Below are 22,528 nucleotides of genomic sequence, written 5' to 3'. Positions count from 1 at the left end.
GCAGGCTACAGTAGGCTCTTTGCACAGTAAAATAATAGTGTGGCGATGAGCGTAATGAGTGTCAAAAATAAGATCAAAGCTTATCATTTTCACGACGAATGTGAAATTGAGTATTTTCTTTTTGATGGTTAAAGACAATTGGTGTTATTATTTAATTTGTAACATCTCAGTGTCCTTGATCAAAAATATACTTATACGTTTGTTTAAGTTGACGAATACCAATCGAAGACTGGCAGAGAATGTGGTAGAAACTGCCAGTTTTTATACTAGATAGTAGATAGATCACATCATACTTAAAGTTGGGCATGCTCAGTATATAGGTATAGTTAGTACATATTAATATAACACGTTGGTTGAAGAAAATTTAAGCGTAATGGCAATTAACTTTTGACAATACTGTTTTCAAGCGAAGGTGAAGCTAGAGATATACCTACAGTGTATTTTTTATATTATACGCATCGTCAATCAATAAATGAAATATACACAGCTTAGCGATAGTGCCCATAGAACGCGTCGAGCGGGCGAAGTCGGCGTATGAAGCGTTTATTGATAACCATAATCACACGTCTCTTGCCGCGCATTACCCTTCACCTATGTAATAAGCGGCCCAAGCACCACAAAATAATTATTATTACAGCGTCTCTCATAACAAAGCAATAAAAATAATATATTATTTCGGGGCTTGTAATTAATATTTACGACGACATTATTCAACCAGCGAAATATAGGACACGGAATAAAATTAAACAATGACTTCTCTGTTATTAAATAATGACTTCTCGCCCGTCGAACGACGACGCTTCGAGCAGCGTGATTTTGGTAGCCGTGTTCAATGAATGGACTTTTTTGTATTTTCATTAAATCGTATCGCCGAGAAGCGAAAAACGGTGACTCATGCGGCAGGCGGGGCACAAGGCATCGTCAAGTCCAGTTTGCGCTGGCGTATTTGATTACGTTGTATTTTCGATGATTTACGCGCCACTTGTAGAAATTTTGCGCGAGCGCCGCACTCGCTGCGTCAATGGGCTTTATGCCTTAGGCATATAGTGTAGATAATAATTCATAACATACTAAATTGAAAACAATTAATTACAACAGTAATGTGTTATCTAGCATAGTATCTCGTATACCTGACATGTGAGCGATTTCAGGGTTAATATGGACCGGATGCTGTTAATTCCAATAATGATTTCTTTTTCCCTGATAGATAATAATTTAATAACAACATATGCAATAGCATAATTTATATTAATTAATATGTTTCATTGCGTAATAAGAATAATGTTATTTGTATATTTTTGTTTGTAAGTAGTACAGTTAATAATAAGGTTGCACGTAAAGTCGGCGGCAAAAAATAAAGCGGTTTACGTCGACATAATATCAACACAAAAAATATGATATAGCTATGAAAGTACTTATTACAAATTAAAGTGTTGAGCACTCCATCTGAGATGACGAAATACCCAATCAAAATATACATACATAGATAGACAGAGAGGAATATTACTTCAAAATATATTAAAATCTCTAATATGACAATTTTTATTCGCTAAGCATTTACTTAATATTACTTAGTTTACGAGTATCATAATAATATTTACCGGTGGCTCTATTAATTCTATACACGAGTCGGCTATCGGCGGCTGATTTTAATATCAATATAATGTACGTTTTCTGCTATATTATTATGTGAAAATCTGACCAGGTTGTTGAGTATGAGTCGGTTTTTAGTAGTAAGCAACTCAGTTCTTTTGGTCATAATAACTACTCGTTCAAGGCCGCGGCGCTAGTGATACACATACCTATGCTTAGTTTACACGCCAATTATCAAAAAATGTAAACAAATCATTATTCAGAGAAGTCAATATTACCCTGTAATATTTAAACTAAATCCTGTCTAGGAAGATTGATCTAATCTGATTTTATCTAATCTAAATATTATATTTATTGCAATTTCTTTCATAACATTGAATCTACGCGCCCATTAGACGGTCGTCCGGTGCAACTCAATGCAATGGCTCATCAACGGTGGGTTAACTACCAGACTTTGACGACGCACAATGATCCTCTCATAGCCCTGCGCGGACTTTACCTTGCCTTATTACTCTCACAGCATCCAATCTACATGGACTACGTGTGGTTGTGCTCAGCCACCGCTCGTCGCCTCGATTTGCATCGACCGGCCGGCTAATGGGCGCACAGGCGTACTTACATAAAATTAACAAGTAGTTATGAAAAGAAGTGTCATCAATGCTTATAGAATCCGATATGGATCTTGGTATCTCCCGAAGCAGTTTGTTAATTACATAGAAGACGCATATAGTTAAATAGATATCCGCAAATGAATCATTATTCATTTATTCACCTATTGCATGTACCTATGTATGTACATAGTACGTCTTATCAGTGTTTGTATACGGTGCAGTTGAGCAATTTCATAGCACCAGTGCAGTATCACTTAGCTTCATTCAATATAAATAAAAACGATTTCGCGTTATCCACAATGCGTATCATTTTCTAAGAAGATCGATTATATTTTAATTACAAAGAAAATATACTTACTAAAACTATGAATTATTAAAAAATCTCTTCAATACATTTGAGACAATTTATTAGACTACATTTAAATGATAAAAACAACCATACAATAACATTTTTTTTATTTTACGTCAATGGAAAGAAAATAGTTTTCATTTTAATCTGGTAGTATATACCTGCTCATTATAAAATTACAACACTTTAAATTAATTATCAGTGGATTGTATTAAATAATTACATGCTTCATATACTATTACTAGATGTATCTAGTAGTAACACGCCCCACACACATGTACCTAATGCAAGCTGCCGAGTTTATGCTTCAATTAATGTGTGTAGTAATTTTATAACTTTATAGCGCCTGTAGGTACGTGCATGGATTTATTTTCACCAATAGTGTGTATTTTAAACTATCGCGATAATAAATTTTTTACACCTAAAGGTGCTGACTTTCTCGCCAACCTTATTCTTCAAGAGTATGCGAGATCCGATGTTATCATTTTATGTTAATGGTACTATTTGACAGATCATTAAAATCGATTAACCTCAAAATGAATCTCTGCGCGGTGTAGTTCGTTTTTTACCGGCAAGCTCGCTACTATCGTTCTACTGCGCAAGCGCAGATAATCCACGGTCCAATTGTCACGTGAAAATTCAGAAGCTTCTAATTTTTTTTTTGAATCATGCATGCAATCTTGCAATTTACTTACACGTGCATTTTTTTGTTATGGCTGCGATAATACGTACTGTCAGCAGTAAATCCATGCACGTGTAAACGGGGTATAACAACATATTTTTGAGGATTTTAATAGTTTATTTTTATAGTTTTATTATTACAATTTGATTTTATATTATAATAGGTACCATATTCGTGTTTCGTGTTTTACTATTAGGTAGATACTAACATATTTTTTTTATATTTATAATAATTACCATTTTTTCTTATAGTGTATTGATGTCGTTAGGGCCGTTATATCCAGAGAAAAAGTATCGGTTGTACCTGAATAATTTTTCTGAATTACCTCTATATATAAATATAATATTATCTCACCATTTTTACAACGTTTTTATTAGCTCGTATTCTTATTTATTTTGTCAGGTGGTTGTTTGTCCGGTACAAATCTTGGAATCGATTTTTAACTAACTTCCCGACCAACTTGACATTTGAAATTTTTAGAATATATCAGAACACGATGCCAATGCATTCTTTTAATACTTTTAGCCATCTTTAAGTGGAATTGAATTCATTTTCAGTTAATTCTGTGTTGTATGAAAAGTTATTTCGGAAGTGGTCCTAGCAACTAAATTATTACTATATCCGTGCGTTACTATGGAAATCAAAATGACATTTCAATCCATATTCAATATTTGTTTGTTTGTTTTTTATTTACTTCATATCAAGTACAAGTTTGAGCATATTGAGCATAATAATTCAACAGAAAATTTAAAAACATTGTATATAAAAAGTTCTTTTTATCTTGTAATTATTATTCTGTAAGACCTAAATTCTAACCTAGCATTTTTTCCACACTGCCATTCCTTGTCTAGTCAAGCATACTGTAGCATTCGTAGTTTCAGCTGACTGTTCTCGTTATTTGCAGGTATTATAGACAATGATTTTAATTACAACATAGATACCAAAACAATGGAGAAATTGGAGGATACTTGGTTCAATTGTATTATAATGTCTTTATCAACAATATGTCAGTACTTACTCTTTCACAATAGTATTGAAAAGAATTGCCTACCTACTTAGTTTATTAATTTATCGTGAACATATTTTTATTTTGCAATATGAATTAATTAACATATTAATTACGTAATCGCAGTTATTTTAGAGGTTTGACAGTAAGCCCTGGGAGAGTGTTGTCATAATGATAATAAATAATCATGTTAACCTACATACTAATTACAGTCATATTAAAAATAAACTTAGGCATTTATTTTGGAAAACAGTACTATCGAGTGAGCGTAGCTACTTGAAGGAAACTGATTTTATACCTATTGAAATCGATGGGAGTTTTGTATAAACAGCACACTTTAATAATATTTGTCAATTGTATATACATCGCAGGGTTACTGCCAAAAGTTGGCAAGTCTCAAAATCATGTTATGGAATAATTGCAATTTGAAGTTCGACATGCCCTCTAAAATCGGGTATAATGCTAATTTATTTGTGTTTTATGTGCATGTTCTATGAATGACCTTGATTTTTTTTTCTAGCATACTTACATATTTATGTAATAATATAGACACATAATCCGTTGTTAACTGTAAATATCTAAATAATTATCGACTTACAAACTTTTGGCAGCAACCCCAAGATATAGAATGCTGTACTGTACAATAAGGTATTATTATATAATACGCATCTCACGGGGAGAAAAAACTTAGACCTGAGATGTCTGGACTGCACCACGCTGGATTGCAGGATGCTTGACATAGGCAATTGGAAAACAGCAGTACTAGATTATCCGAGATGGAGGAAGTTTTTAAAGGGAGCCAAGATTTGTCAATGGTTGCAGGGCCAAAAATTAATTAATCTCTCTCTCTAACCAATTACGATTATCAATAAAATCAACTGCTATATTTATTATTTTCATCAATTTTGAATTATTTATCTAAAGCTACTCGTATACAAAATATTATGTACATATTTATTTTATAAATACATAATATAATATTAATTCATTAACTCTTATAGTGTTCATGTAAATCCGTAAAAAACAAGTGGGCTGTTCGATCCGGTTCAATTATTTTTCAAAAATATACGGTATTATAATAATATTATACTAATCGATATACAAAGAATTGACTCACTGAAATGTGAAATACTTATATGAATGATTTAAAAATCAATTTTAAATGCACATCATTACCTTGACATTAGGTAAATGAAAGCGACATTAGCTTTTTTATTCAAATGAATTGTAAGTGAGACATAATTATCACCTCAACCGGGTTCCATAAAACATGAGATATTTACATTAACTCCGTTTTGCAATCTCAATCTTTTATATAATTGTGTTTAATAAATTAATTGTTGAGTGCCTACCAGTGGCGACCGGTGAGTTATTTTACTGGGAGTTCACTTTTTTCACCTTTTGACTGCCGTAAAAAGGCATTTGCCTTCATCAAAACTTCACCAAAAAATCAAAAAAAAAAAACTATTGGTTTTTTTAATTTAGTACATTTAAAAGAAATAATAAATAACTCATTATTTATTATTTGTTGTACCTCTAAAAACAGTTTTTCTTGAAAAAAAATGGATTTTAAACTTTAACACAAACTATTTTGTTTTGACCGAATTATTAGTAGTACCGAAATATCTCGTATCTGGCAGTGACCGGGATTTATTGTTCATTTGTATGAGAAATCCATTCTTCTGTTTTTCATCGACACAAATTTTTCAATTACGCGTTTGTTGAAGTCAGGAATCTCTTGTATCATTCTTTTTTCGATACTGAGCATACATAATGCGTTCAATCTTGATTGCGCGATGGTGTTTCTACTAAAACACTTGATCCGTTTGAGTGTGAAAAAACATCTTTCGCTTTCCACTGATGTCATCGGAATAGTAAAAATTAAATTTAATAGTAAAACCGTTTCCGTAAATGTGTCAATGAGATTTTTTTCGATTAAAATGTTTTATAATGCTGAGGCGCCATCAGCATTATAAAAATTATCCAAGCTGTAAATAACAGACAATTCATTTTTGAGTTTATTTTTATCTCAAAAGTCAGACGTATTACAGAGCTAGTTTGAAGAGATATCATAATTGATAAACATTGTGAATTTAGTTATCAAACTGAAAAAAAACTTGAAGTTTATTTTTAAATTGTACTTCGCCTAAATTTGAGAAATGTTGTCAACATGTGCAGAAATTTAAATGCGTACTGTGAAAAGAATTTATTTTTATAATAATATTGAATAAAAATTGTCATACAATAATTGTAAGTGTGATACGGGCTGTATTGTTTTAAAACCGATGAATCTGCGTTCGGGCCGAGAGCGACTTGAACTGTCGCTCCCGAGCACGTAGAAAAAATATTTACGTATTGCTGTTCCACGCGCCAGACGACGCTCTTTCTCATTGCAAAGAAATCGAAATTAGATTACTGGGCGCTTTGGTCGAGCGATGGCGAATATCGCTCACATCAACATATAATATTATTATTTAAAATAGCCGGTTAAAAACACATATTAGAATTTGTTTTTGTATATGAATTAATGACTACGGTAATAGATCAGAACACTTTTAATTAATCAAATATAAATTAAATACTCATTTAAAAAAAGTCTTTTCGCATAAATTGAGTGGGTGGGTGTGCACCGCTCCAACGCTCTCAAGGGAGAATCGCCACTGGTGCCTACTGCTACTTTACGCCATTATTATTTAAATAAAACTGTTAGTTCAACAAGTAATTAAGACGTTAATCACAATGTTAATCTTAACCATTTTAATTACTAAAGGTAATAAAAATTATTTTTAACTATCTACCTGTGTGTCGTGTATATTAGGGATTGCAATACCGAATGAAAATATTATCAATGCCGTTATTTCAGTATTTCCTAGTGAATATGTACCGGTATTCGAGAAATATATGGAAAAAAATTCTTAACAATAAATATACTTAGATATAAAAATCCTTTTGAAAGATTTATATTTTATAACGAAAATATCTAAATACGTACCTACATAAATTTAAACCTTTAAATTATTACAAGTTAAATAGAACTACTGTTTATATACCACGTTTTTAATTTTTTTGATGAATCATATACACTTGACAATTCTACGTATTAATAAATACTTTTTTTGTACTTGAGAGTAATACTGAATAAATATAGAATACTAAAATGTCATTTTGACATTTCATATTGATTTCCATAATAACGCACGTATATATTAATAATTTAGTTGCTATGACCCCCTTAGCAACCTATAATAGTGTTTTACTTTTTACGATTTTTTTCCGAAATAACTTTTCATACAAAACAGAATTAACTGAAAATGAATTCAATTCTGCTGAAAGATGACTAAATGTATTAAAAGAATGCATTATCATCGTGTTCTGATATATCCTAAAAGTTTCAAATATCTAGCTAGTCGGGAAGTTAGTTAAATTGGAAGATTTGTAATGGACAAAAAAGAAAACGAGCTAATAAAAACGTGGTAAAATAGATGAAGAGATAGATGCTGATGTCTACAAATACCTAGTAGTTGAACTATTGGCACTTTCTTCTTGGAATAGTCTTATAATAAATCTATATTATGAAGTTTTCTTAGATCTATATGTGGCCCACTGGTAATTCCACCAAATGTTTTACTAGTTTATTGCACTTTTGACATTACTTTTATCCTGTAAGAAGTAAAACCGAACACAATATTGTTCATTTCTTTGTTCAAAAAAATATATTCCTCCTTTGTTGTATAAGCTACTCTTCGGTAGAAAAAACCAAAAAATTAGGTAGGTACATTATAGTGTATAATTATTATTTCATCGTGAAATCTTTTCACTTTCAATGCCGAATATATCGGAATTGTCTAATTTTTAAAACCGGTATTTCGGTATCGAAAAATACTAGAATACCGGTTTTGAAATACCGGTATTGCAATCCCTAGTGTATATATATAATGAAGAGGCCATCCATGGACTGAAACCGTATATGGTTTAGATCCGTGTGCCATACTAAACATATGATTTTTGATCATGAAAATATATTTTCACTAAATTTGTAAGTGTAAGTGTATGGTATGAACGGATACCATCAGATGGTTATAATATACTTTGTGGAAATATATTTCCATGACCAGAAAATATAACCTGAGTATAAGCATACGGTTTCAGTCCATGGATGGCCTATAAATTATTGTACATAACTGTTTTCAACATTCAGTAAATGATGTCGTGTTACGATGATGCATTATTTCCATTCACATTATGTGTCGTTGCTATGAAAATAATAACAATATTATCTGCACAGGTGTCCATAGATTGTAATCTAATGTAAGGACTAACGTTTATATCTTTTATACAATACAGTTACATGTAAATATAGACACTAGGTGTTGTTAAAACTTCTCCTAATTATGTTTTGAATTAGGATGTCATTTATACTCGTTTAATCCTCGGCTCCGCCATTATCTATCATATTATGTAAATATGTACATATTATATCTAATTTAAATGGAATATAATATTAAATATTTAGTACTTAATATTTTAGATATTTTAATAATGTTATTAGGACCGGTTTAGTCCGTTCAAATAGGACATTCTTAGCTGATACAAATTACACAAACCTACAAATTTTTATACTAATAAATTTAAATAAATGAGGGAAACCAATTCTGATTATTATTAAATTATTTAGAATAATTACCAACATATTGTGTTTTTTATTTTAATAGTTAGTAATGTCTTCTTTGATAATATTTATAATAAATTTATTCTTACATTTGAGATGGTGGCATCCAATTGACTATCAGCATTAGCCTCTCCACACTCGCTCTTTGTCGATTCGCAGTCTGGTGAAATGGAAGCCACCGTCAAGAAGTCACTATCCTCAGGACTGTATCCGAAAGAGTTATCCGCACACTGGTCTACGTCCTCGCAGTTTATTTTGACTAGAACTGGTCCACTTATGTCTCTCACAGAAGGCTGCGAGCGACTGTGCCTGAGGCTTACTCCAATCACCATACCATTCTCATAAATGGCTTCACCATCATCATTCAACTTTCCTTCACTATTGCAACCACTTAAGGATTTTACACCTTTACGTTTCAGTTTAGTTTCGTCACTTAAATTAAACTTTTTTGATTTACTCGTCGCATCGCTATTTACACTAAAAACTTCGTCTTTTCCGAAGGAATCTACTGAACCATCTGCGACGTCTTCGTAATCACTGAATTCTGAATCAGGATAATCGTCTCCAGAAGACTTGGTAAACTTTCTTGGAGAGTGTTTGTGAATTACTTTATCCATTTTAGTTCGTTCCATTTCGAACCATTCTTTAATCCCAAACCACGCTTTAGAAAGCCGTTTTTTACCTTTGAACCCTTTGTGAGCGGAGTACAAAGCTGATATACGGTTTTTTAAACGTGTTGCTCGCTGGTTGTTGTCGAAGTAACTGGAATACTCGCTTCGCACGGAGGACTTTGGCGTTATGGAGAGCTTTGGAAACATGAACGGATTGTGCAAGAAGTCCCTGGCCTTCTTATTGAACGTATCCAATTCCGGCAGCGAAGCGATCGACCGTTTAGAGTCGCTGTTTTTTAGAGAAATATTACACACCTGACTGAGATTATCGAGACTGGCTGAATTTTGATATTTAGGTGCTTCGTTAACCGTTTCCGTGACTGTCAAGTCATTAAGACTCTTATTGTGGGTGGTATAAATAGACTTGTTCACGTCGCGATGTCCATGTATTGCAGGAAGATCGTAATTATTCTCCACATCTTTACCAGATTCGTCACTATCCTTCAGAGACGTAGCACTTACGTAAAACGTTAACTCTGATTTGTGTAATTTGGATGACTTCATATTATTGTTATTATGTTTTCCGTTTTCTGCCGTATTTAATTCCGATGCGTTTGTGTAGCTCAACAATTTAGGAGTAGCGTTCATTATCTCGTATTCATTTCCGGAATCCATTCCGGACTTCCGTCGTTCATGCGACGTTTGATCTATGTCTGAATATTCACTTTCAGGTCTATGAACGACATATCGTTGGTCGGTGCTCGAGAAAAAAGAAAATACAATATCGGAAAAGTGCTCTGTTTGGCCGTTGCTTTGAAGAGTATTATCGTCAGCTGACGTTTCTTTTGCACTATTATCGCGTTTGGTGCTAATTTCCGCGGCCGGTGTGCGCTGATTAATATCCAATTGGTCACTGCCCACGTCGCTTTGGTCAGGCTCACTGATCGTTGGTCGGTTGTGAATCACCTTCGGTTTTACCGAATCGTCCTTATCAGGCACACTTCTCCTGGACTTGTCCCGTCTATTGATGTGCGGGACGTTGCCGTTTTGTAATTTTGGTATTGTCAATCCCCACAGTTTGTAGTCACTATCAGTCTCTTCGATTTTTGGTATTTTGAATCGCTTCATTTTGGTTTCGTTTATCTTTCCATCATTGTATTATTTTCGTAACAACTCAACTATCACTTTGGAAAGGTTAATTATTACGGAGCAAGTATGGTAATATCTTTCGCAATATAATTATCATTATTAAGCAACAAATTAATCTGTTCTGTATTCATCAATATTAAAATAAAATCAACCAAATTTGTATTTCAAATAAATAACTATCCCACTTTCTACCCAATAAAAATATATTGTCAATAAATTATGAAATGACTACTTACTTAAAGTTTAGTAGGTATAATAAAAGTTATAATAATTATTTAAAATTGTTAAAGATAAAAACAATTTTAATAAAACAGTTACCTCAAAACTGCAACTAGATAACTATGATTTTTATGTTGTTGGAAAAATATTTTTTTGAATTAATACAGATAATAAATTGACTACCTAGTTGTCCAATACCATTATAGGTACTAATTACTACCATAAAATAACGTCACAAAAATATAGTTACGTTTGATACCTTTCCGCCATTTACACATTTTGTAATTGCAACCTTCAAATACACTAATATTGAATTAGAGTCATTGCATAAACTAAGAGCAATTGCCAACCATATTCTTCCACGCTCGAGATCGGTTGCCTGTTACTCCACACCCGTAAGATATTTCAGTTCCCGTTAATTCTGTTTTCCCTGGGTGTGATATTCTGTTATATAATTTAGATAGTAATATTATCTACTATTTCAAAGCCTCAAATAAACGATTCCCATTGAATTGTGACCGCATTACGTATGTATGAAGAGAAAAAAAAATATTTATTTTATTAATTAATATTTCTAAAACCGAAACAAATCAAGTTACCTAGTTGTAGTATTCAGATGACGATAAATACCTACACTATTTACTGTGAAGCGTACCGATAATTGCACGCCTTGAACTAAGCTGTATTGCGTTTTAGTTTCAAATACTTGATTTTATTTACAAGACTGTATCATTAAATGTAGCCATGTTAATTGTTGACATTTAAAATTTAAATTACTATCAAAAGAAGTTACTTAACGTTTTTTTTTCGTTATACAGCCAAAAGTCTTATTCATTAATTATTATTAAATCCATAATGATAAGAGTATTTTCAGCATACAAATGAATGTATCATTTTCTGCCATTACTTTGCACGTGGAGTGGGTAAGCTAAATATTATAAACTTTTTTACTATGTCCGATGGAGGTTTGTATTACCAGATTTTCATTTTACGAGAAATGGATGTTAGCCACTTGTCCAACGTATTAGGTCCGTACAAACACAAATTGAAAAACAATATGTCTATTCCAGGCCCAGGACTTAAACCTGGGATTAACGACATTATACGACATTATAACCCGACGCATTTATAAACTAATTATTAACAATGACATGTGATAATAATATTCCACTTTTATAATATTATAATATTAAATTCACTGGGTATACAATAGTAAGTCCGACACCACATTTTGCTCTCATATAAAGCAGTTTATATACTAATTAATAATAATTTTAATCTATATTTAAGATAACTATGCTTAAAAATGTGTATTTTACAACATATTTTCGAAACTAAAGTGTTATTATTAGGTAGGTGTTTTGAGACATATTATTAAGATATTATTTTTAACTGAAATTTCTGTCACATTTTTGATACAACAGATTCACGTGTGTAGAACTTTTTAGATAATATATTTGTTTCTAAATATTTATTTAAAAAAAAAAACGGAAACGGTTGTATAAACACTGCGAAATATTAAGTCACGTTTACCGCGCTACGTCCGTTAGAATAAATTGATGAAAATGAACTCGTTTGGTGCGAAAATCGACGGGAAATTGTATTATTTACTCGGAAAATTATCTCTACGTTAGCGGCCGGTTGACTGTAAACGAGAATGGAAACTGTCATTCTATAATAATACGGCGAGACAAAATCACACTAAAGTACTATACATCTGTAAAAATAGACAGTCCGAGAATAATGTCCCCCGCACAGCGCGAATGAATATTGAGAAAATTCTTCGGTTATTTATGACGAAAATCTACACAACTTCATTACACTATAACCCGTTAAAAAATGTCCCCCACACGTTTCGAAAATCTACAGGAAATCTCCGAGATAAAGAATTCATTATTCACGTTATTTTTACTTTTTAAAAATATCTTGCTCAAAAATGTCCTCCCGCACAGAGCGAATTTATTAGATACGTGAAAATACCTTCACTGTTTACATCGCATTCAGAATGCTATTTTTTTTTAAATAGGCGGGAAATTTTGAAACTTTGTACGTAAATATTATTTTCATAGAAGGTTGGTACTATTGTTATTATAGAACGTTAGTTTTTTTTTTAAATAGCGCGTCCGGTTCAAAAATCGACGATGAAATTTGTAACTAAATTTGCGAATAAATCTGGCACTATTATCCCATACTGAATTGTTACGCCACGCGAAAATTGACGGGAAAATTTGTAACTAGATTTTCGAGGGAATTTACCCAGTGGAACGCGGCGCTGTTCGCAGGTTAACTTCGACCGGGCATACTTATGCGATGCTTGGCGCAAACTGACGTATGGCGGCGCCTGATTTTCGTAAATGCCGCGAATTCTGCGGCCGAATTATAAATTATTGTTGTTGTTACGTTGCCGCGCCGTAAAACGTATCGCAAGACCATCTCGTAACCGCGCTCCGGGCGTCATTAGCACACCGCGATATATTACTTTTTCTAACACTGTCTGAAGACGAGGCAACGCAGAGTAGGTGCATATCAATACTCAGTGGCGTCCAACAATAAACATTTCAATAGCCTTGACTTGACGATACAACTTCAAGGTAAAATAAACCCATTAGTAGACAACACATGATTAGGCCCAGCCGGTCTTCCATTAGCAAACCCAGAGGTGGCCATTCAATTTGAAAATAATCTAATTCATAAAAAACATAAAATTTACATAAAACGATGATGTTAAACTATAGGTACGATATAAAGCTATTATAAGTGATATCTTACAAAATCCCGTATGTGGTCAACTCAATTCAAACGCCCAAAAATAAACAAATAAGTAATGTTTGTATAATATACGTATTGGATACCATGTAATATTGAACATACATAATTTGAAAACATCTCATGCACATGCACACTAGAAAAAATCTTACAGTACCTGGTTTGTTCCATGAAATGCTTTCAAATTGCGTTGTAACGTTGGCTATCAGGTTTGGTATATTAAATTATGGTAGGTATCAATAAATTAATTCCTTAATTACTAACCGAGGTCGCGGATCACTCCATTATTTAGTTTTTATAACGTAGGTACTTAGACTAGCTAATAATTGGATGTTTTCAAATTGTGTATGTTCAATATAATAGATATTGATTATAGAATATTAAATTCTCAAATCATGTGTCATATTCGTTGAATAAAAGAAATAGTTTATTGTACTATGTATATGTTAATCGAGGTATAAAAAAATACCCCACAGGTGAAATTTGAGGTGAAAATCACCAGACTGAATATTCGACTATACCTACATATTCTTACTGCGACCATGTTATCAGTATGCTTTACAATTAATTCGTTAAAAGATTCGCCTACACGAGGCCCTCTCGTGTCAAGAATATTTTGCGATCGGATTTGACGATTTTCGTATGGTTTATTTTTTTGGGGATCCACAGAATGGTAAACCATATGAACAAAAAAATCTCACACAAATTATTCTTTAGAGTTTGTTTTCGACTTCAGCACTAATTTATTTGTTCCCAGTAGTGTTTTAGATCAAGTTAATGAAGGTCTTCACAGTATCCAATTGATTCATTGAATTGAATTGGCATCAGTCGGATGTGGGAAATCCGATTGACCCAATCATGTCTGGCGTTGACAACAAGACCTTATTTACAGAATGTTGAAAAAAGTTAAGTCAATTTACACAACTTGGTTACTGGAGCACATCCATAATTTTATTATTGATGTATTGTCAACTAGCCTTGTCTCTAGAATGAAAGTTTAAGTATAGAAACTCTTCCTTCTACCAAATGTATAGTTAATATCGTAAAATGTCAGATATTCTGCTTTTGGCAGCGCGATGTATACGTAATATATGTACTTACTGATGACGTAAGTACTGTTGCTTACAATTTTTGGCGATTGTTCATCTCAATATTTATTATTCTCACAGCAAATGTATTTAATTAACATTGTATGGTGTTGGCTATAATGCCGAAGCGACAGCTGTGTGATGCCTGCTAAAAATGAATCCGCTATAAAGTATCACTTCCAACTGATTTAATTATTAACTTTACCATACTAATTAACAGTGGTGGTTTTCTTTGACGCAGATGACGCAATCGATTCGTCAGAAGATTTAAAAAAGGACATCTAAACAATTCAAACTAGTCATAGAGCTATTAAATTATACCAGAATCTTGAAAAAATGCCCATTTCACACAAATAGACTAGATAGGGCAAATGCACGACAATACCCTTGCAACTAATATCATAGGGGCCTATAAATTGTATAACCGCTCAAACAGATACGTACTTATATAGGTACAAAAACAAATTACCATGTAATATTATTATTATGTCGTTATTATCATCTACAATAATAATCGTTTTAGTTACCACCGGATGTAATTCTAGGAAAGAGAGACCTACATTTATATTTTTACTAGGTATATTGTTAGTTCGCCTATGTTATTTTTTTTATCGTGGGGGCCTCAAAATCAGTCAGCGCCTTGGGCTTCTGCGTACATAAACCCGCTACTTCTAATTAGTGACCCCCTTTCTTCTAGTGTTATTTAGAGTCCTTCGATAATCTAACCAAATGGAGAAAGAAAATGTCGTTGATTGCCCCCATTTCAGAGTTGACTCGTTAGCTGATACGTCACTGTTTATACCCCACCTAAAGAAATGCTATTTTTAAACAAGTCGACTAGTGCTATTCTGTATACTGGGTGTAAGACGTTATGTGCACTTATTAATGTTTGATGCGCGTGTGACGAGAATAACGAGATATCCCCTACTTCAATGATTTTTGCAGTAGCGACCGCATCGCCGTAATTCAATCTAGAAATGGATATCCACGGGCAAACAGTAGGTAACTTAATCAAAACGATAAAATAAAATGTCGTCAGGATGGGAAAAAGCATGGGAACATGTGCGACAGCTGATGCAGACGAACAAAAAACACGTGTTGAGCTGGGATCACATAGCAAAATGATGATGGGAAAATCGTAATATACAGTGCGCTCACAAAATTACGACACTCTTTAAATTTTACCGTGTTATGCATTAACAATTAGCCCTAGGCTTTTAATAACTGTAACACGCGAACGATTTGAAGTGGTTGGCATCTACGCGGTTGAACTTTTCCTTGTGGTATATTATTATCACAAAAAAATCCATCTCAGTCATCAATCAAACAATATTATGTTTGTGTTTATATTTGTATCTACAATAATTTGTTTCTGTATTTTTTTAAAAGCGATATTTCGCGCTGTTAGTATCTTATGACAGGAGGCGTGAAACGTGTATATAGGCCGAGGGAAATAGAGGATCGTGGGAGGTGGAAAGTTTTAATCACACATAAGGTGACTGCATTTCAGGGTGCTTACGATCCTCAGAACAACTGAAAACATGGAAAGAAAACTAGTTTTAACATGCTAATAAATATAATATATGTAAAATCGTTTGTCAGTTGTGTGCCAAAAACACATTTTTCAATTATCCGGACACACCTCGGCGTGGACCAAAGAAACTGAAGAAGATGGTGGGTTTGGATAACGATCAGGAAATGTGACACAAGAAGAAAATATTAGAAGAACAAAATATTACATTGGTAGATTCTCATGCCAAACGTCTGGTCTGACCGCCTGCCACGATCGCCATCGATTGTGAAAAGTCACTTTTGAGTTGTTTGCTTCCTGAAGTCGTGACCGAATTGGAATAATTCCTATTTTGCGAGCTTCCAAGAGTGTACATAATGTAGCCTACCTGACTTTATTTATTATTTTAACAGACAGAAATAAATACCTTAGTAAATTCAATCAGCAACTCATTGCCTGTCTAATTTTCATTTGTTGCTTTACTTATTTCACACTAGCAACTTGGCGTATATTGTGAACCAATCAAATCGCCAACACAATTGAGTTGGAAGCTGGATCGTTCCGTGCAATTGCTATTTAAAACCGACGATTGCTCACGACCATCATTGAATCTGGTTGGGTCTGACTGCTAGTGTAATTAGGGGTATTGGAGCGGTTAAGTGAAGAACCAAACTCGTGTTAGCTTTTACTCTAGCCCGAGGAAGAAAAAAGTATCTTAAAGGTGAGAAAATTTCTGGCAAACAGAAGAAAATAAAAACTTGTCATAGTGATGCCTGACTTCATTGTACTGAATTGTAGTGACGAAGAAAGAAATAAATATAAATTTAATCTAAAAATATCTAGTGAAGAAACGAACTGTTATTGTACAAAGATAATCAGGCTATAAACTTTCATTATTATTAGTACCTATAGGTACTTAACAATATTATCAGATTCGACAAGCTTAGTGTTATTAATTTTTAAAAATGAGATAGTTAGACCTCAACATTTTTTGTACGCCATGTTCGAAAAATATAATGAATAATAAATTGATCGCCCAGCATCCCACTGTCTTCGCGGTGGAATAAATTTATTACTTTAATGTGCGAATTATTTTTTGAATGCATAATTTTATTCTCACGAATCTTATATAATTTAGCATTTTCTTAATAATTAATTATAGCTTATTCTGTTGTATAACTCCCTACCTACCTATTCGTACCTATCTAATTTTCAACTGTTTATTGCTATTATTAAATGTATTTAACGATATTATTGTCTTTTATTTTGGGAAAAGCATCGTTGCACAATACATATTGTATATTAATTGACATTAATCAGCGTGGTTTTGTAGAAAATAATGCTTTCTTGACAGTGGTGTCTAGTGACGTCCCTAGACAAAATTACGCCCCTAGGCAGGGCCAAAATGCCGCCCCATTTTTAACAGTATTTTTTATTATTCTTTTATGACTCCAATATTTAAGAAATGTGTAACAAAACATAGGTAATTACTAAATCTAATTTCATTTAAATGTTTTTAAATCTGTTTCTCTACTTCAATGAATAAACAATATTATGAGTCCACGGTTTCAGATACATTTTACACCTGACAACTTCTAAAACTTGTAACAAAACAACTTCCAAAAAAAAAAAAAGCAAGTGACTGGCAAATATATTTTTGGATAAATTTTAAATTAGGTAAGTACCTATGTAGGTTCCTACTTATACTTATTTCTAATATAATTCGCAAATCTGCACGTGTCACTGCTGGTCATCAAGGACGTGATGTCTAAGGACAATGGAAGTAAACTAGACGTCGCGAACCCGACAAAAAAATACAGTCCTGTTATACCTTTTATCTTAATTAATACATTTTGTTTTCACAGTGATCTGAATTTTTTAATAAAAAGATATTTCCGTTATTACTAAGTTTAGATAGCTATTTCTACATAATAGGTACCTAATGATTCTCCTCGATTTTCCGCCCTTTGAATAACTGCCGCCCCCAAGCGACGCTCAATCTGCCTACCCCCACGGGACGTCACTGGTGGTGTCCGTAAGCGAAATGCCGCTCAAGTGGACTTAAAATGCCACCCCATTTATTTTTAGATTCAAATTGTCTGAGAATCGTTAGGTAAGTAAGTAACAATTATTATAATATTTATTTTCGGTTGTTAGACGACTACGCCAATCTTTTAATTTATATACACACCATCTACTGATAATTAGACAATAATTTCCACGAAACCTACTCTCAAACAGTAGGTAGTGATTTAGCTACGTGGCGATCTGTGATTCTGAAAGGTTTGGAGGCAGCCTTGTGAACAACTGTGCAATAATCCGCCGTTACAATATGTATTACAATACATACAACATACGTTAAAGTGCCCACCACCACCCGTCATATATGCACAACCGTGGATATGCACGGCCGCTTTCTATGACGCTTTAAACGTGTCTGAAAGAAGTGATTTTAAGTGCTCATTCCGTCCCGAGACGGAGCCGCACGGGACTGATGCTGCAACCATGCACCATAGTGCTTAAAGAAGAAAGTTAAGAAAGAAAATGTTTGTTTTTTGGACTGGCTCTGCTGTCCGCTGACGTTAAGCGCTTTGTGTACCCGCATACTGAGTGTCACGAATTGAAATGGATGAGTCTACAGAAGAGTCGGGACTATCCTGTTCCCCATACGATGCTGTAAATTTCTCAAATGCCGCAAAGTTGGCCTCAGTTGCTACCAGATCTCCATGACCAATTGGGCCCGTGTGAGGACGGACCCTGGCAAACAGCTCCGCTCGTTCGAATTCCACAAGCGGGCAATCCCAGAGGATGTGTTCAACATCTTGGTGGTCATGCCCGCAGGTACAACCCGGCCCATCTACTATCAAGCCAAACTCGTGGAGTCTGGCGGCGAAGTTGCCATGGCCGGTGAGGAACTGGCTAATCCAGTGCGAAGGTTGGAGTCTTCTAGTTTGGTGCCTGCAGAATACGTCTGAAAAAAAACGGTAAGTGTGCCGCCCCTTGGGGGAAGCGGTCCACCTCGCCTGCTATGCCGCAAATGCGGTCTTGTACACAATGTCACTTACAGTCTTCCTGTAAGGAACGTCCTCAGATCTCTGCGGTGGTGTCTGATGGACACCGGCAAATATTGTGCTGATCCCCCCCAAGAGAATGGTGATCGATCCTCTGACTTGGACGTGCAGATCGAGGGGTAGCATCCCCGCGAGTACGACAAGCGCGTCAGTAGAAGTTGTGCGGTAGGCTTTGGTAAGCGAGATCAGCGCAAGTCGCTGCCCGCTTAGTATACATACAACAATAGTTAGCTATGTTATCAGGACTTTTTATGGATCGATTATTTTTTTAAACTAAGAATATATCAATAGTTCCGAATGAAGCAACCGCATCGCCTGATTCATGGAAAACCGCCATTGCTCTCAAAATTTGTAATGTTAGAAGTCGTTCCTTCATTCGTCGCCCTGTGCAACGTAAACCCGCCTACCTCCACAAGGTGTTACAGTTCTACAAACTTATCTAAAGAACGGTCAAAAATGGAACTACGAACTACCATATGGACGCCATATTGGAAACGTCATTCGAATGTTAGATTCTGTCCGCGAGTCTTGATTGGGTAGTTTTCGACTGTGGCTCCTCCGTCCACTCTTTAGATAAGTTTGTAGATCTGTACTGCCTTTAGCCCACACGCCATATAATATAGATATAACAAAATGTCACAAAATACTAGGGGTAGTATGAGTTATTGAGTTTTGCCATCTTATCTCATCAAGAAAAATTTTAATATGGTAATATTATCTCAATTTCGTAAAAATATCGAGATATTAGGTTTTGCCATCTGACCACTGACTGAAATAAGATATATTTTAGATTCAAGATATGCAAAATATCTGACATTGTTCATAATGCGGTAAAAAAAACCCAGGTGTATGTATTTATTATTTCTCTCAGATAGGTAATGCATCAGTGGTTCATTAGAATATTCGGGGTGTTGAAAATAAGTTGATAAGATTGCATAACTACAGGCGCTCATTCGCAATTTTTTGGAGCCATACGATTGAAAAGACCTTCAGACTCAAATAAAAAACGGCAGTGTAAATAAATTTATATATTTTTTCAAAATATAAATTGAACGACATATCGCGATATAAATTGATACTTGCATTTAAATCTAAAAAAAAATACTAAAGTAGGTTTCTACTGGGTTTCTATTATAGTAATAATAAATAATTACAAGATAAAAAGAACTTTTTATATTTTACTTACCACGTTTTTAAATTTTCTGTTGAATTATATAAGCTTGACAATTCTATGTATTAATAAATACTTTTTTGTACTTGATAGAAATACTGAATAAATATAGAATACTGAAATGTCATATTGATTTCCATAGTAACGCACGTATATATTATTAACTGTGTTGCTAGAACCCCCTTAGCAACCAGCAATAATAACTTTCCATACAAAACAGAATTAACTAAAAATGAATTCAATTCTGCTTAAAATGGCTAAAAGTAATGCATTGTCGTCGTGTTCTGATATATTCTAAAAGTTTCAAATGTCTAGCTAGTCGGGAAGTTAATTAAAAAATCTTTAATCGTCCAATACAAATCTTGGACAATCAAGAAAAAAAATGTACCGGACACACAAGAAAAAAATAGTACTGGACAAACAAGAATACGAGCTAATAACAACGTGGTAAAATATATCACTGATAGAATGAAACATGTTGTGTTTGCTTATTCATTTTTTTTTTCATAAAATACCTAAGTATATACCTTTTGAGCATTCGACGAAAATATAATGCTCAATAATAATTATGTTGTTGGAAGGGTAACAGATGCGTAGGTAACTACTCCGCACAACGCTATTGTACGAGTATATCGCGGTTTTGTGGGATTTGTAAATAGGTACGTCTAATCACACAACAACCGAGATGTTATGATGAAAAATACTGACAAACCCAAAGAGATTGGACGACGAACCCAGCACCGACAGTAGGTACTCCTTGCTAATTCGAGAGACACCGAAACTTGGGAGTCAATAATCGAATAGAAGAAAAATACTTATTTTGTAGACTGTCTGTTGTCAGATTTAATTAGTAACGTGTGTATGCAATATTTTGTTGAAGTTGCAAAGACGTTGAAGAATACGGTGTCTAGAGAAAATAATGCAATGATACTAACTTATTAAGTAGAATGGTATCAGATTCTTGTGGCAATGGTCATTTAGGTGTTGATAGCGTCACTTTCAAATGGCACTAACACCATTCTAAAGCGATTTCGTCGTGATCTCAATGCCAGAAGAATCAGCTGTCTGTCCTCTACCAAAGAATTTGGACTATGTACCTACCTATAACTTCATAGTAAAACTTGTTTTTTATTATGCATAAGCTCATACTTTGTCTGAAAGAGGTTAACAGTAGATTAATAAATTTACTACGAAGTGAATATATAGGTACCTACATAATAATATTATGACTTTTCAACAAATTTTGATCATTCTAACTCGGTAAGTACCTACCTACGTAAAAATAATAGTATAAATTACCTACCTATTACAATAGTATGCACCTAGCTGATACTACCTAGGTACCTAGTATGGAAATGTCAATTATTAATAATCTATTCAAAATTTAATTAAAGTATGAATTGCAATTTTTAATTATTGTTCAATAATACCATATTCAAAAATATATACATTTATATAGAGACTTAAAATTATATTAATCGTCACTACTCTAAATGTTTCTATAATAAAAAAAATAGACATAATATCTACAAAGGTGTTATAAAAACAGTCCACATTGGTATACTAATCTACAGTTTAAAATACAATTTGAAGGTTTAATTACTTTAAAAATATATTTATTATCTTTTTATAAAAAAATTACATACAATTAATTGAAATATTATCAAAAACGTAATAATTATATATTATTATCAATGCCTTTTTGGCGCTTATTGCATAATGCGCATTACAGTTTCTTTGAACGAGGTTAATTTAATAAAGGAACAGTATTGTCTACCGCAATAAAATAAAATGTATTTTTTAATTATATAGAAAGTAACAGATCGGAAATCGTATTATTGTAACCATTACTTTAATATAGTTTTTAAATATATTTTCGTAAATTAAGTAGTACGAAATAGTTCATGGTTTATAAGCGGCGTAAATAATAATTCTATATACAACTGAATGAAAACAATCTAATTCAGCAGCTATTATGCAGATACTGTAATTCACCAATGAAGTTAGCAATAAATCAGTCAGTTGGCAACAAT

The 22,528-nt window shown here is 33.4% G+C and overlaps 1 protein-coding gene across 7 annotated transcripts in view; it reads right to left on the bottom strand.

Moving 5' to 3' along the window:
- The window catches only part of Nost (Nostrin), a 92,408-nt gene extending 79,020 nt beyond the window's left edge, over nucleotides 1-13,388 (bottom strand). Inside the window, exons 1-2 of one of the 7 annotated variants that reach the window (XM_085949445.1) lie at nucleotides 13,146-13,388; nucleotides 9,000-10,705 (exon numbers count right to left, since the gene is read on the bottom strand). In XM_085949445.1, the coding sequence (XP_085805571.1) occupies nucleotides 9,000-10,649 (1,650 nt within the window). In that variant the 5' untranslated portion in view covers nucleotides 10,650-10,705; nucleotides 13,146-13,388. Of the gene's footprint in view, nucleotides 1-8,999; nucleotides 10,706-11,488; nucleotides 12,828-13,145 lie in introns of those variants that run through there. The other 6 variants (XM_085949448.1, XM_085949451.1, XM_085949447.1 and 3 more) reach the window with 6 other exon arrangements.
- Between the last annotated feature and the right edge of the window lie 9,140 nt (nucleotides 13,389-22,528).

Source organism: Rhyacophila brunnea, unplaced genomic scaffold (assembly GCF_057557595.1).
Source record: "Rhyacophila brunnea isolate RB1 unplaced genomic scaffold, BYU_Rbru_1.0 scaffold_22, whole genome shotgun sequence".
Classification (NCBI taxonomy): domain Eukaryota; kingdom Metazoa; phylum Arthropoda; class Insecta; order Trichoptera; family Rhyacophilidae; genus Rhyacophila; species Rhyacophila brunnea.
Note: the sequence above shows the minus strand (reverse complement) of the source record. Positions and strands in the feature narration are given on the sequence as shown.